The sequence below is a fragment of the Lolium rigidum genome, chromosome 4 (genome assembly GCF_022539505.1).
Source record: "Lolium rigidum isolate FL_2022 chromosome 4, APGP_CSIRO_Lrig_0.1, whole genome shotgun sequence".
Lineage (NCBI taxonomy): Eukaryota > Viridiplantae > Streptophyta > Magnoliopsida > Poales > Poaceae > Lolium > Lolium rigidum.
The window spans coordinates 132476142-132490703 of record NC_061511.1 but is presented as its reverse complement, the minus strand read 5'-3'; the positions used below and the strand labels follow the sequence as shown (position 1 = coordinate 132490703).

At 48.9% G+C, this 14562-nt stretch overlaps 1 protein-coding gene across 1 annotated transcript; it reads left to right on the top strand.

Moving 5' to 3' along the window:
• Positions 1-11671: 11671 nt before the first annotated feature.
• Positions 11672-12942, top strand: LOC124650019. Its single transcript, XM_047189586.1, has one exon. The coding sequence runs from the start codon at positions 11672-11674 to the stop codon at positions 12608-12610; it is 939 nt and encodes a 312-aa protein (XP_047045542.1). The 3' UTR covers positions 12611-12942.
• Positions 12943-14562: the final 1620 nt, after the last annotated feature.

Below are 14562 nucleotides of genomic sequence, written 5' to 3'. Positions count from 1 at the left end.
CCGATTCGAAAATATTTCTTTACTAGGATTTACGGAAACCAAAAACAGCGAGAAAACAACAACCGGCACTTCGGCATCTTGTTAATAGGTTAGTTCCGAGAAAATGCACGAATATGACATAAAGTGTGCATAAAACATGTAGGTATCATCAATAATATGGCATAGAACATAAGAAATTATCGATACGTCGGAGACGTATCATCGCTCTTTGAAAGTCTGTTTGACAAGGGGGTTAGAGTGCCCACTACCATTCGTTGACAACAACAAACACCTCTCAAAACTTTAGTTTTATGCTTTCTATATGATTTCAAAACTTAAAAAGCTCTAGCACATGATTTAATCCATGCTTCCCTCTGCGAAGGGCCATTCTTTTACTTTATGTTGAGTCAGTTTACCTATTCCTTCTATCTTAGAAGCAAACACTTGTGTCAACTGTGCATTGATTCTTACATGTTTACTTATTGCACTTGTTATATTGCTTTATGTTGACAATTATCCATGAGATATATATGTTGAAGTTGAAAGCAACCGCTGAAACTTAATCATCCTTTGTGTTGCTTCAAAGCTTTCTACTATGAATTTATTGCTTTATGAGTTAACTCTTATGCAAGTCTTATTGATGCTTGTCTTGAAAGTATTATTCATGAAAAGTCTTTGCTATATGATTCATTTGTTTACTCATTGTCTTTACCATTGCTTCGAATCGCTGCATTCATTACATATGCTTTACAATAGTATTGATCAAGATTATGATAGCATGTCACTTCAGAAATTATCCTTGTTATCGTTTACCTACTCGAGGGCGAGTAGGAACTAAGCTTGGGGATGCTTGATACGTCTCAAACGTATCGATAATTTCTTATGTTCCATGCTTGTTTTATGACAATACCTACATGTTTTATACACACTATATGTCATATTTATGCGTTTTCCGGAACTAACCTATTGACGAGATGCCGAAGGGCCAGTTGCTGTTTTCTGCTGTTTTTGGTTTCAGAAATCCTAGTAAGGAAATATTCTCGGAATCGGACGAAATCAATGCCCAGCATCCTATTTTTCCACGAAGCTTCCAGAACACCCGAGAGCCACCAGAGGGGAGCCCTGGTGGGCCCAGATGATAGGGCGGCGCGGCCAGGGCCTGGGCCGCGCCCCCCTATTGTGTCACTGCCCCGTCAGCCCTCTTACTCCGCCTCTTCGCCTATTTAAGCCTCCTCGACCTAAAACCTCGATACGGAAAAGCCACAGTACGAGAAACCATCCAGAGCCGCCGCCATCGCGAAGCCAAGATCTGGGGGACAGGAGTCTCTGTTCCGGCACGCCGCCGGGACGGGGAAGTGCCCCCGGAAGGCTCCTCCATCGACACCACCACCATCTTCATCAACGCTGCTGTCTCCCATGAGGAGGGAGTAGTTCTCCATCGAGGCTAAGGGTTGTACCGGTAGCTATGTGGTTGATCTCTCTCCTATGTACTTCAATACAATGATCTCATGAGCTGCCTTACATGATTGAGATTCATATGAGTTTTGTATCACAATTCATCTATGTGTTACTCTAGTGATGTTATTAAAGTAGTCTATTCCTCCTCCATGGTGTAATGGTGATAGTGTGTGCATCGTGTAGTACTTGGCGTAGGTTATGATTGTAATCTCTTGTAGATTATGAAGTTAATTATTGCTATGATAGTATTGATGTGATCTATTCCTCCTTCATAGTGTGATGGTGACGAGTGTGCATGCTATGTTAGTACTTGGTGTAATTGCAATGATCTATCATGCACTCTAAGGTTATTTAAATATGAACATCGAATGTTGTGGAGCTTGTTAACTCCGGCATTGAGGTGCTCTTGTAGCCCTACGCAATTAGTGGTGTTCATCATCCAACAAAATAGTGTAGAGTGGTTTTATTATGTGATCAAAGTTGAGAGTGTACACTAGTGAAAGTATGATCCCTAGGCCTTGTTTCCAAACATCGAATCTCCGTTTACTTACTGTTCTGTTGCATGTTTACTCGCTGCCATATTTTATTCAGATTGCTATTACCACTCATATACATCCATATTACTTGTATTTCACTATCTCTTCGCCGAACTATTGCACCTATACATCTGACAAGTGTATTAGGTGTGTTGGGGACACAAGAGACTTCTTGTATCGTGATTGCAGGGTTGCTTGAGAGGGATATCTTTGACCTCTTCCTCCCTGAGTTCGATAAACCTTGGGTGATCCACTTAAGGGAAACTTGCTGATGTTCTACAAACCTCTGCTCTTGGAGGCCCAACACTGTCTACAAGAATAGAAGCACCCGTAGACATCAGTGACCTTGTTCCCATTGCCATCTTCTGCATCAAAGCGGACACCACTGTTTTGGTTGGTGCTCGTTTTGTCTTGGGCGAAAGTGTAAAATGTGTTCCCATTAATCTCGTACCCTTGAAAAGTCGATATAGTCGAAGATGGTTGCTTGGCCAACAAGTACAGCTGCTCATCATCAGTGACATTCATGAGACGTGTTTGCAACCAACCGCCGAAAGTCTTCATGTGTTCTCCATCAATCCAATCTTCACGTTGCTCCGGGTATTTAGAGCGTAAGATATCCTTGTGTTCCTCTTTGTACGGAGCCACCAAGATGGAATTATGTAGAACTGTGTAGTGTGCTTGAGTGAAAGAATGTCCATCCATACACGTTGTTGCTTTCTTTCCTAGCGTGCCTTTTCCACGCAGTCTCCCCTCATAGCGCGATTCAGGAACACCGACCGGCTTAAGGTCAGGAATAAAGTCAACACAAAACTCAATGACCTCCTCTGTTCCATAGCCCTTGGAGATGCTTCCTTCTGGCCTAGCACGGTTATGAACGTACTTCTTTAAGACTCCCATGAATCTCTCAAAGGGGAACATGTTGTGTAGAAATACAGGACCGAGAACGCCAATCTCTTCGACTAGGAGAACTAGGAGATGTGTCATAATATTGAAGAAGGATGGTGGGAACACAAACTCGAAGCTGACTAGACATTGTACCCCATCCTTCTGTAAATTTTGTAGAGTAAGTGGATTGATCACCTTCTGAGAAATTGCATTGAGCAACACACATAGCTTCACAATGGGTACTCGAACATTTTTCGGCAGAAGCCCCCTCAATGCAACCGGAAGTAATTGTGTCATAATCACGTGGCAGTCATGAGACTTTAGGTTTTGAAATTTTTTCTCTTACATGTTTATTATTCCCTTTATATTCGACGAGAAGCCAGACGGGACCTTGATGCTACTCAGGACTTCAAAAAAGATATCCTTCTCCTCTTTGGTAAGAGCGTAGCTGGCAGGACCTTGATACTTCTCTGGATTCAGGTTGTTTCCTTCGTGGATACTTTGCTGGTCCTGCCGTGCATCCGGTGTATCTTTTGTCTTCCCATACACGCCCAATAAGTTTAGCAGGTTCACGCAAAGATTTTTCGTCACGTGCATCACGTCGATTGCGAGTGAACCTCTAAGAATTTCCGAGTAGGGTAGCTCCCAAAATATCGACTTCTTCTTCCACATGGGTACGTGTCCGTCAACATCATGCGGAACAGATTGTCCGCCAGGACCCTTTCCGAAGATCACTTTTAAATCCTTGACCATATCATATATAACTTCCCCAGTAGGGCGGGTAGGCTTCGTTCGGTTATCTGCCTCACCTCCGAAATGCTTTCCTCTCTTTCTTACGTGATGTTGTTTTGGAAGAAATCGACGATGCCCCGGTACACATTCTTGTTTCCCAAATATTTACTTGTCAGTCTCACCTAAACAATGTGTGCATGCATTGTATCCCTTGTTTGACTGCCCTGAAATGTTACCAAGAGCAGGTCAATCATTGATGGTTACAAATAACAACGCTCGTAGGTTAAATTCCTTTTGTTCGTGATCATCACACACAGGTACACCTTCTTCACGCCACAACTCTAAAAGTTCTTCAACCAATGGCCACAGGTACACATCAATGTCGTTGCCGGGTTGCTTTGGGCCCTGGATGAGCACTGGCATCATAATGAACTTCCGCTTCATGCACAACCAAGGAGGAAGGTTATAGATACATAGAGTCACTGGCCAGGTGCTATGGTGGAGCTCTGCTCCCCGAAAGGATTAAAGCCATCCGTACTTAGACCAAATCTTAAGTTCCTTGCGTCATCTGAAAATGACTTGAATTCGTTGTCGATTTTTCTCCACTTGCGACCCGTCGGCGGGTGTCTCAGCATCACATCTTTCTTACGGTTCTCTTTGTGCCATCGCAACAACTTGGCATGCTCTTTGTTACGGAACAAACGTTTCAACCGTGGTATTATAGGAGCATACCACATCACCTTCGCGAGGAACCCTCTTCCTGGGGTTGGACTCGCCCTCAACATCGCCGGGGTCATCTCGCACGATCTTATACCTCAATGCACTACATACCGGGCATGCATTCAAATTCTCGTACTCCTTGCGGTAGAGGATGCAGCCGTTGATGCATGCATGTATCTTCTGCACCTCTAATCCTAGAGGGCAGACAACCTTCTTTGCTTCGTACGTACTAGAGGGCAATACGTTCTCCCCTGGAAGCATCTTCTTTATTATTTTCAGCAACTTTTCAAATCCCTTGTCAGAAGTACCATTCTCTGCCTTCCATTGCAGCAATTCAAGCGTGGTACCCAGCTTTTTCTGGCCATTTTCGCAATTTGGGTACAACAGTTTGTTGTGATCCTCTAACATTTTCTCCAACTTCAACCTCTCCTTTGTACTTCCGCAGTTATCTTCGCATCAAGAATGGCCCGACCCAAATCGTCATCCGGGTCATCAAAAATCGGCTCATCAAAAATGGGCTCTTCTTCAGCTTCGTCTTCCCCCATTCTACTATCACCGTCTTCAGTGAATATAGGATAGTTGTCACTATCCTCTTCTTCTTCGTTGTCTTCCAATATAACCTCTCTTTCTCCGTGCTTGGTCCAACAATTATAGCTGGGCATGAAACCGTTCTCCAGCAGGTGGACGTGAATGATCTTTGAGGTAGAGTAATCCTTCATATTCTTACAGGAACTACATGGATAATAGATGAAACCATTCGACTGCCTGTTTGCCTCAACCACGTTGAGAAAATAATGCATGCCATTAATGAAGTGGGGATGGCACCGGTCACCGTACATCCATTGTCTACTCATCTGCATTATATATGTATATCAAAAATCATTACTTACACAACTTCATGGATATATGAGTGACCAACTTAATTAATATTCAAGTTCATCACATAAAACTAAATTTTTTATAAAAAAGAAGAGGCTCACCGAGGTGGTACGGTGCCAGCTAGGGGACAACGCTCGCGATCGACGGCGGTGAGGACGGGGATGGTACTAATTAAAACCTACAAAACATACCATAATTTCAGCTCAAATTGCATATAAAAAAATAAAATCCCTAACTTACGCATTTCATCGAACACCTTGCTAGCACTAGAAAAATAGTACGAGTTAAAACTACCAAAGAAATGAGCTAAATTAGGAATGCCGGAAGAAAGGATGATATTGCTAACCCTTGGATAGATGTATGCCCTTAATCTTGTTAAAATGGTGGAGAAAAAATAGAGATTTGTTGGAGTGTGAGAGGTGTAAAAAATTTAGAGTGTGAGAGGAAGAAGAGAAAAATGAGATGAAGGAGCCAGGGATGGGCTCGCGATGTGATGATATGGTGGCACCCTTTGGTACCAGTTCATGTTACGAACCGGTACGAAAGGTCCAACCCTAGCCCCACACGCGCCTGTAATTCTGGCCGAAGACAACGAACCGGTACGAAATCCCCTCACGAACCGGTGCCAGAGCTCCTCGCCCGCCCGAGCCCCCAAACCGGTGCAAAAGACCCCTTTGGCACCGGTTCGTAAGGGAACCAGTACCAAAGGCTTAGATGGATGCTCCATTTTCTACTAGTGGCATGTTCCTTGGAGCATACGTGTGTTAAACTTACACAGTCGAATCAATGTATATATGAACACATCAGGCGTTATCCTGTTGAAATACTGTTTTTCCACTCTAGCGACGGCACATCCTCCACCAGCAGCGCATACTCCCTTTTCTTTGCAGCCAACAAGTGTTTTCCCTGCGCAAGACCGATTTGGAAGTCGAGGACCCCAGCCCGGTGCAAATTCTTCATGTGGCTCATCGTACACGGGAGGTGTCTGACGGCGGATAATCTCCAATGCCGTGGATGGCCAAACTCCACCACCTGCCAGCTGTGCCAGTCGGAGGACGAGACCTGTGCCCACCTGTTCATCCAATGCAGGTTCACCACCAAGGTTTGGCGCAAGATCAGGTCATGGGCATCCGTCAGGATCCCCGTACCCGGCCAAAACTTTGCAAACACAGAAGACTGGTGGCTGCTGGCTAGGAAACAAGTGCCCAAGGTGCGGAGGCGCGATTTTGACACAGTCGTAATCCTTGCTTACTGGAGAATATGGAAAGAGAGGAACTCAAGGATTTTTGAAGGAGCGAAGCACTCTGTGCAAGAGGTTTTTCAGGGCATTAGGGATGATATTGCGATGTGGCGGCATGCTGGCCTGATCGCTGTCCCGGAAGAGTAGATCTACAACCTTAGCCTTTCTGTTGAGTGCAGTTCGCCTTGTATTCTCGTTAGAGCGTTTGGCGAAGACTAGGCCTGTCATGTTCTCGTCTTCCCTCTATTTGTCGCTCCAGCTCGGAGCCTGCTGTACTTTTTCTCCTATCTTAATAAAGATCGGCCTAAGGCCCTTCGAGAAATACTGTTTTGCCTATATTAATAATACTTCCTCTATCCTTTGAATGTTATTCTGGATTTATTAAAATTTAAATGTATCTAGACATTTTTATCAAACGAGATATATCTAAAATTTAATAGATATAAGATCACTTTTATTGGTCGCAGGGAGTAGCACTAGTACTGAAACCTAGTTTTTGTCGGTTTTTGTTAATTAACAGGACGTCAGGACAACTCTATTTTTAAAATTAATGCAAAGGTGGGAAGTCTTTCATTTGTTTTAAAACAGAAAGTAGTATTGCTGAAACTATTTCTATTGTGGAATGACATCTTGAACAGAAATTATTTGCTATAAATCTATTCGAAAGCTGTGTTGACAACATTTATTTTCGAGAATACATCCTGAGAGATCTATCAATCATATATAGAATAAATGCCAAAAAACATCTACAACTTTGAACATTGCCTGCCAACAAAAGGTGGCATCTCTTCCCAAACACCCAGCTAGCCCACTCTTCACAGTGCCACGGTGTGGGAACCGGCTCGGGAAGTCAAAGGCGGTTCCACGGAAGAGCTTGGCTAGCCGCCATATGTGATGCTCCTCCTCAATCTTCGCTCTGATCGTCACCAGCGATGCTACCACTCCATTTCATACTAGTTGTTGTAGATTCAGACATATCTACATACAATATTGAAAGAAAATGTTGATAGAAGATGAAGCACAGGATGCCAACGTTGAAGTGCGCTTCTCCGATGCAGAAAAAGCTCCCCAAGCCAGTCAAGTCACCGACGCACGGGTAGCTGTGCTTTGCCACAAGGCTACCACTTGCGAAGAAATCAGTGGTAATAATAATACGGGGTTTTCAACCAACCAAATGCCTAGGGACACCTCGTCATGCCACTGACGTATGAGTAGTGTCCCATTTCCACCTCAATCATGCACGCGTGTTTCATTTTCTGATGGTAAATACTAAAAAAATACAGTTGTGTCTAGTACAATACAAGCGATGGAAGACTAGTTCAATTGGGTAAGTGATCGCTAGTCTTCGAGAAATTCATAGGCAAAACACGGCGAGTGTGTATGCGTTGTGTTCAAACATGATGCAAGCTGCAGGTGGCTGATAATGGTGTTGGACTGGCCGTCGGGAGATCGACCGGACCCCGCGCCGTATCAACTATGGCTAATGCTGCTGCTGTGCCACTTGTGTTCTCTTTTCTAATACTCCCGGCCTACTGCTCTTGAGTCATGACTGCACCAAGGTCACAGCTTAATTAAACATGTCCTACCACTTGTATTATTAATTTCAAGTTCCTAGATATTACTAGGTTGTTGATTGTGCCACCCCTTAATTAAGCACACGTTGTGTGTACAACATCAAGCCAGCAGCCTTTATACTGCACTAGGGGAAGTGTATATATCCACCGGGTTTAATGTAAAATTACTAAATTAGGGGAAACAAAATCAAAGTATAAACATGATAGTGCGCCAATACTCCTGCTTGGAACATCTCTAGCGGTTTCTGCGGCAACTGCGGCCAGGTTGTCAGCAGCGCAGGAGGCTGTGGTGAAAATGGTCACGGATCCCAGACCGTTAAAGGAGCAGCAGCCGGAGCGCCGACCCGTGAAGCTGGATTGTGAACCCGTCCCACATAGCGAGCTCGTTGAGCTCGTCGAGCTCTCTATTGGACAGTGTCATGGAAATGGCCTCGTCCTCGCTAATGTCCGGCGGCTGGGTCTGCGGATCCCACGCCGGCCCACCGTCGTCGTGCTCGTTGTCTGTAAGCTCCGCGTCCTCGTCTGCGTCCTCGTCCTAGTCACCGTTCTCCTCTTCTTCCGCGGCGATCTCGCAGTCGAGGTCGCCGAGGTATCCAGCTTGCCGGCGCGTGTCGAACTCCTACGTCCCGAAAGAGATCCAGTTGTAGGAGTTTAGCGCGTACGCCGGATCTTCTCGAATATCGGCCGGCAAGATCGCTCGGCAGCGGCGCACCTCGTCACGGCGCTCTCGGCCCTCACGTGGCACGGGGGAACACGCACGCGCCTGGAGTTGAGGTACCAGCCTCCTCCAGGCAGGTTTGCGTCCGGCCATGCCACCGTCCAGTTTTCCTCCGAGAGGCGGCGTGCAAATTCGATGTGGACGTACCGCCTGGCCCGCGGCTTCTTGTCGGACCGCGAGCCGCTAGCCTCGAGGTCGTTCTTGATCTTGCGGAACGGCCAACATTTATTCCCCATGGCGTCAGTCGGGTGGATATGGTGGACTATGGCAATGGTGTGGTCGAGAAAATGGACGCGGCTGCGAACATTTAATAGACTCGGACACCATTTCACCTTCAATGTTCTGCCACTATGACGCCGCCCACCAGCGCACGCTCGCGGAAGCCAAGGCGCGCCATTAACGCGGCCCTGAAAAACTGCAGTGCACCGTCTGTAAGTTATGCCGCGGAAGACGAAGCATATGTGCCGCTTGCAGGCGGGCCCGTGCGAGGACCGACAGAAGACCCCAACGTCTGCAGAGACGCAAACCTGCCGCATCTTTGGACGATGTTATCGTCGCTACGAACAGCCCGGTCACTATGCGTCGTCTCATTGGAGCGGATACTAGACGCATTTTCGATCATGTCGCTCCGTTGGAGATGCCCTTATGCGCGCGGACATGCAGCGCTGGTACGGGTTTCTAGGCTGCATTAGTGGCCCTTGCTCCAGCTTCCTGGCGCTGGAAGTATGTTGCAGCTGAGAAAAAATATCTCAATCATTGAGTGCGTGTTATGCATTAGTGGCCCCTTGCTCCAGCTTCCTGGCGCTGGAAGTAGGTTGCAGGCTTGCAGCTGAGAAAAAATATCTCAATCATTGAGTATGTGTTATGCATTAGTGGCCCTTGCTCCAGCTTCCTGGCGCTGGAAGTACAAGTTAGAGCATCTCCAGCCGTGTCCCCCCAAACCATCCCCCAAACCGCGCCGGATTGAGCGTTTGGGGGACGTCGCTCCCCAGTCGCGTCCCCCAAACAAAATTTCGCAAATTTTAAACTTAACTAGATTCGATTAGATTCGTCCAAACTTACATAGATTCGAACGAAATTTGACTAACTTTAAACTAAACCTAATCTAGAACCACTTGCGGCGGCCGGAGGCGTCGTAGTACTGCTGGAAGTTGTACATCTCGTCGGTGACGATCTCCTGCTTGACGCGCTCGTCGACGGGCTCGTCCTTCACCAAGCCGCTTGGTCCTGCCTCGCCGTCGTCGGTGAGGTCCACCAGCGGCTTGCCGGAGTCGCGGATGGACATGGCGATCGCCGCGTCGAGGTCGCCCCTCCGAGCGTCCTTGTCGTCCATGGACGCCAAGAACGCCGCCCGCAGCCCTGGGCAGTCCTCGGGGTCGTCGCTGCTGGCGATGAGACGCTGCTGCCGCTCGTACTCCGCCAGCAGCGCCGCCTGCGACGCTTCCTCCGGCTCCTCCTTCACCTTCGGCTTCGGGATGAGGAGGGCGCCGCCGTGCCACCCTTGCTGCCGCCGGCTGCCGCTGCCGCCACACCTCGTGTTGACGGGCGTCGCCGGCTCCTCCTTCACCCCCCGTTTGGGAACGGTGTACGGCGCCGACCGGTAAGACGAGGACGGCGTCGATCGCGCCGGTCCCGAGGAAGAAGAGTGCGAGGAGGACGAGTACGTCGTCCTCCTCGGCTGCCATTGAGGAGACGGCGGCGGCGGCGGCGGCATCTCCGGCCTTGGAGCGCCGTTGCGGATGCCGCGGATGACGTTGTCGAGGGTGCGCCCGGAACGCCCCGAACGAGGGCGCGACCGTCCTTGTTCCAGCTATTGGGGCCGCCGACGAGGTTGTCGGTGCTGCGCATCTCGATGTCGTACTTCGCCTTGAAGTACGTCGTCCACCGAGCGTCGTTGTTGTCGACCGCCCACGTCGGATCCAACCGCTCCTGGGCGGTGAGTTGAGCCCGACGGGCCTTGACGGCGTCCCACCATTGCTCCGTGCGCGGCTCCGGCGGCGGCGGAACGCCAATGCCGTTCACGGCCATCTTCCCGGCCCGCCGCCGCTGGCGGCCGCATGTCCGGCGGGGCCGCATACCGGGCGTGGTACGGCGCCCACGCCTCCGCCACGGTGAGGGCTGCCGCGGCCGAAGCCGTTCGCCGCGGCGATCTTGCGGGAGGACGAGCTCGACATTTTTTGAGCGGCGAGGAGAAGATCTGAGAGGGGGGAGGCGGCGGCGACGAGAAGGATTATGAGCGGCGAGAACTGCAGGGCGTCTTAAAACAGCGGCGGCAGCGGGTGGTTGCACACAATAACTCCGGCGCGGAAGGCCACGCGGCCATGCACGACGAGACGCGTCCCTGCGTCGCTTGGGAAAACAGGGACGCCATTAACGTCGCTTGACCAAAGGTAGGCGACGGGGTTTTAGCCTTCCTGTGCCGCTGACGGGTCGGGCCCGCGTCGGTTCGCCTCGCTTTTCGTTGTGTCCGGCGTCCCCGGTGCGTCCCCTGGGGATGGGGACGGGCTCGGAGCGCCGGACACCGTATCGGGCTGCGCCGGACAAAAAAGGGCTTTGGGGGACGCGGCTGGAACGCATTTTCTGTCCGGCGCGCCCCAAATCCCTTTGGGGGACGCTTTTGGGGACGCGGCTGGAGATGCTCTTGTGCATGAATTGGAACTATGTGACTAAGTGAGAGTTGAGCCCTTTGGAGGCATGCCCCAAAGTTCACTACGTTTAGCAAACTTTTATTTTGGAAATTAGCTGTGATTGAGAAATAGAAAAATATCTCGAGCGTTCGCTTTATGCTTTTCAGAGAAGTGTCACTAGTCGCGACGACTCCATGCCGCCTTGATCAGCTTGCTTATATAAACGACTGAACCCATCCATCCATTGCCCCCCTCCTCCTTACACAGCTATCTAGCCAGTAGCCACCATCTCCCTCTCGCTCGCAGTTCCTGTAACCGGAGAGATGAGCTGCTCCCTCCTCGTCAAGGCGACGATAGTCGCCGTCGTCGTGGCCTTCCTGGCGGCCACGGCGGGGGCGTCCTCGTTCGTCTCCACCGCGCATCTCCCCACCGACGTCCTTTCGTCCACTTCCTTCCTCTGGATCACCGCGAACGTCATCATCGTCTGCCTCTTCGTTTTCTCCCATCGCCAGCGCACCGGACCGGCCGCATCATCCTCATCGGGCGGCGACGTATCCGATGCCATGTATGCCCTCTTTCCATCGTCGGACCATGACGCCTTTGCTGCCGCTCCCGACGCCGTCAGCGCGCCGGTCCTGGTCTCGACGAGGCAGCCGCGGGAAGCAAGAACTGCCAAGAGGCCGACCGAGCGCCCCCGCGTGCGCAGGAAGTCAGCCGGAGAGGACAAGCCGCCGGCAGCCGTCGAGGCAGTGGTCAAGCCCGGCGTCAAGAGCGAGCACATCGAGGAGGAAAAGCCGACAGCCGCCACCGCCGCTGCGACTGCGTCCGAGCCCGCTGACACCAACGACGTGTCGATGGACTCGGCGTGGCTGTCCATCGTTCGGAGCGGCGCGGCGCGGCCGGTGGCGGTGCGGAAGAGCGAGACGTGGGGCGGCGAGGAGCTGCCACGGATGCGGCGCGCGGCAGACAAGGCCGTCTCCGCGCGGAGAGAGATGCGGAAGTCGGCGTCGATGGTCCCGCCCTCGCCACCGCACCCGAGCGCGGCAACGGCGACGTCGTCTCCAGTTGCGGCGAAGCAGGGGTGGCGCACCAGGGATGTGCTGGTGGTGATGGCGCATGACGAGCTCCTGCACCGCGCCGAGAGCTTCATCCGGAGGCAGCACGAGCACCTGCGCATCCAGCGCCAGGAGTCCGACCAGCGCCAGATGGCCATGGATCAGCAAGACCGCCGCCTGCGCGCCCCCGCGCCCATCCGCGTGTAGCCAGCTCGACACCGCGCCATCGTCACATGGCCGAACACACTCCATGCCTGCACTGTCGCACGGAAGACTGTACAGAAGTTAGCCAGCTATATCTACTAGCATCGTCAAGAGACAAAAGTGCCGCCTTTGCATGAAATAGTTTGCTAAATGGAACGATGTACAGCAGAGGTAGACTAGAAATTCTAGTATAGAATCCGGCCAAAGCTATGAACGTGGCAAAGTGAAGCAGTTCCCGTCATGCACCGCATTCTCCTTCGATCGATGTAGATTAAATCCGCATGTATGTTTGCCTGAGGGATCGATCTTCACTACATGGAAATTAATCTCTAATAAAAAAATGGATAGTTTTTTCAGAATATGTGAAGATACCAATTACACCTATCTTTGCAACGACGTCATACTCTCATGGTAGTATGAGTGCACACATTCAAAGAAGAAGAAAAGGCTTAAAAAAAGAAAAGTTCCGCTAGTATTATAGTTCTTACATCAACAACACAAATACCACCATGAAAACAACTTAAATCCAAATTCTCTAAAAACGACGTTTCCAAAAAGAAAACAGTGCACAAGCGTCATCATCGCTCGATCATAGATCTTAGGTTTTCACCCAGATGAAAGTTCCTGCCATCAAAAGAATACCTTCAACAAGGCTATTGCCATGCACAACCATTTAGGAGGTCAGGTCTTTAATTTTCACCCTGAAAGGTAGGACATTGAAATTCTCATGTGCTGACGCCCCCACTCGCATACCGCTGCTGTGAAGCTCGGAACACTAAGCAAGTTCACCATTGACACAAGCACTCAAACCACCAGCACTAGTCCCTTAGAACTCGGTTTTCATGTCGTTCTGCACCTCTGACTTCACCATGGAATTTAAAAGACGTGTCCATATGGCAACACATACCAGAGCTTCGCGGCACTTACTCCTGAAACCAAAAGGTCAGAAAAAAAACATGAAATGCACGACGTGTCCCGTGATGTCAACAGGTACATAAGATGCATGCATATGTTCACCGAAGGAATATCTAGTTCTATTTCTAGGGCCAAAATTTCACCACAAACAACACAAATTTTTTTTTCGAGGAAAAGAAGACATCGGTTGTCTTCTATTGAAAATTGGAAATTCCTTTTTTTGCAAATGGCACCTGAATATCTTTCCCATGAATCAGAATGTTGACAAATAATTATATGATATTTTCTAAACGTTTCAATCAGAGTGTGTTTAATTAATTTGTACACTTGGAGATAATAGTACAACATGGTTTCGAATGTCAAATATAGAAGAAGTGATGTAAATATCCAGTAGCTGGTTAAAGTGGATCTCGCAATAGGCTGTGGTGCAGGCGAAGGAATCGTGCCTTTGTTTACATAGTGATGTGTACATACTTGTGTACACAAAGGGAAATAACATATGTAAAAATCAGAGTCGATTGCGATTCCTCCTGCCAATGCCAACTGAATATTCTCCACTTATATCACCCTGTAAGACTTCAGAACCGTATTAGTAGTTGGAAAGGTAAAGCGTTATCCCTTGAAAGAAGACTGGTACTCATTAATTCAGTACTTATTAATATGGCGTTGTATATGATATCCTTCTTCCTTTTACCTAAAGCTGTTTTACACAAGCTTGATTATTATCAATCAAGATTTTATTGGCAAGGGGATATCGAGAAATAGAAATATCGACTGGTTAAGTGAAATGTTGTATGCCGTCCCAAAGATATGGGTGGGTTGGGTGTTCATGACCTCGAGGTCAAGAACTTGGCCCTACTAGGTAAATGGATTTTCAAGCTTCTTACTAAAGATGGTGTATGGCAGATTCTCATTAAGAGAAAGTATATTTGCGAGAAAGCGTTATCCCAAATCCTTTGGAAATCTGGGGACTCACATTTCTGGGCTGGCCTAATGGCCACAAAGAAGTTTTTCTTCAAATATAGTACTTTATCCATTAA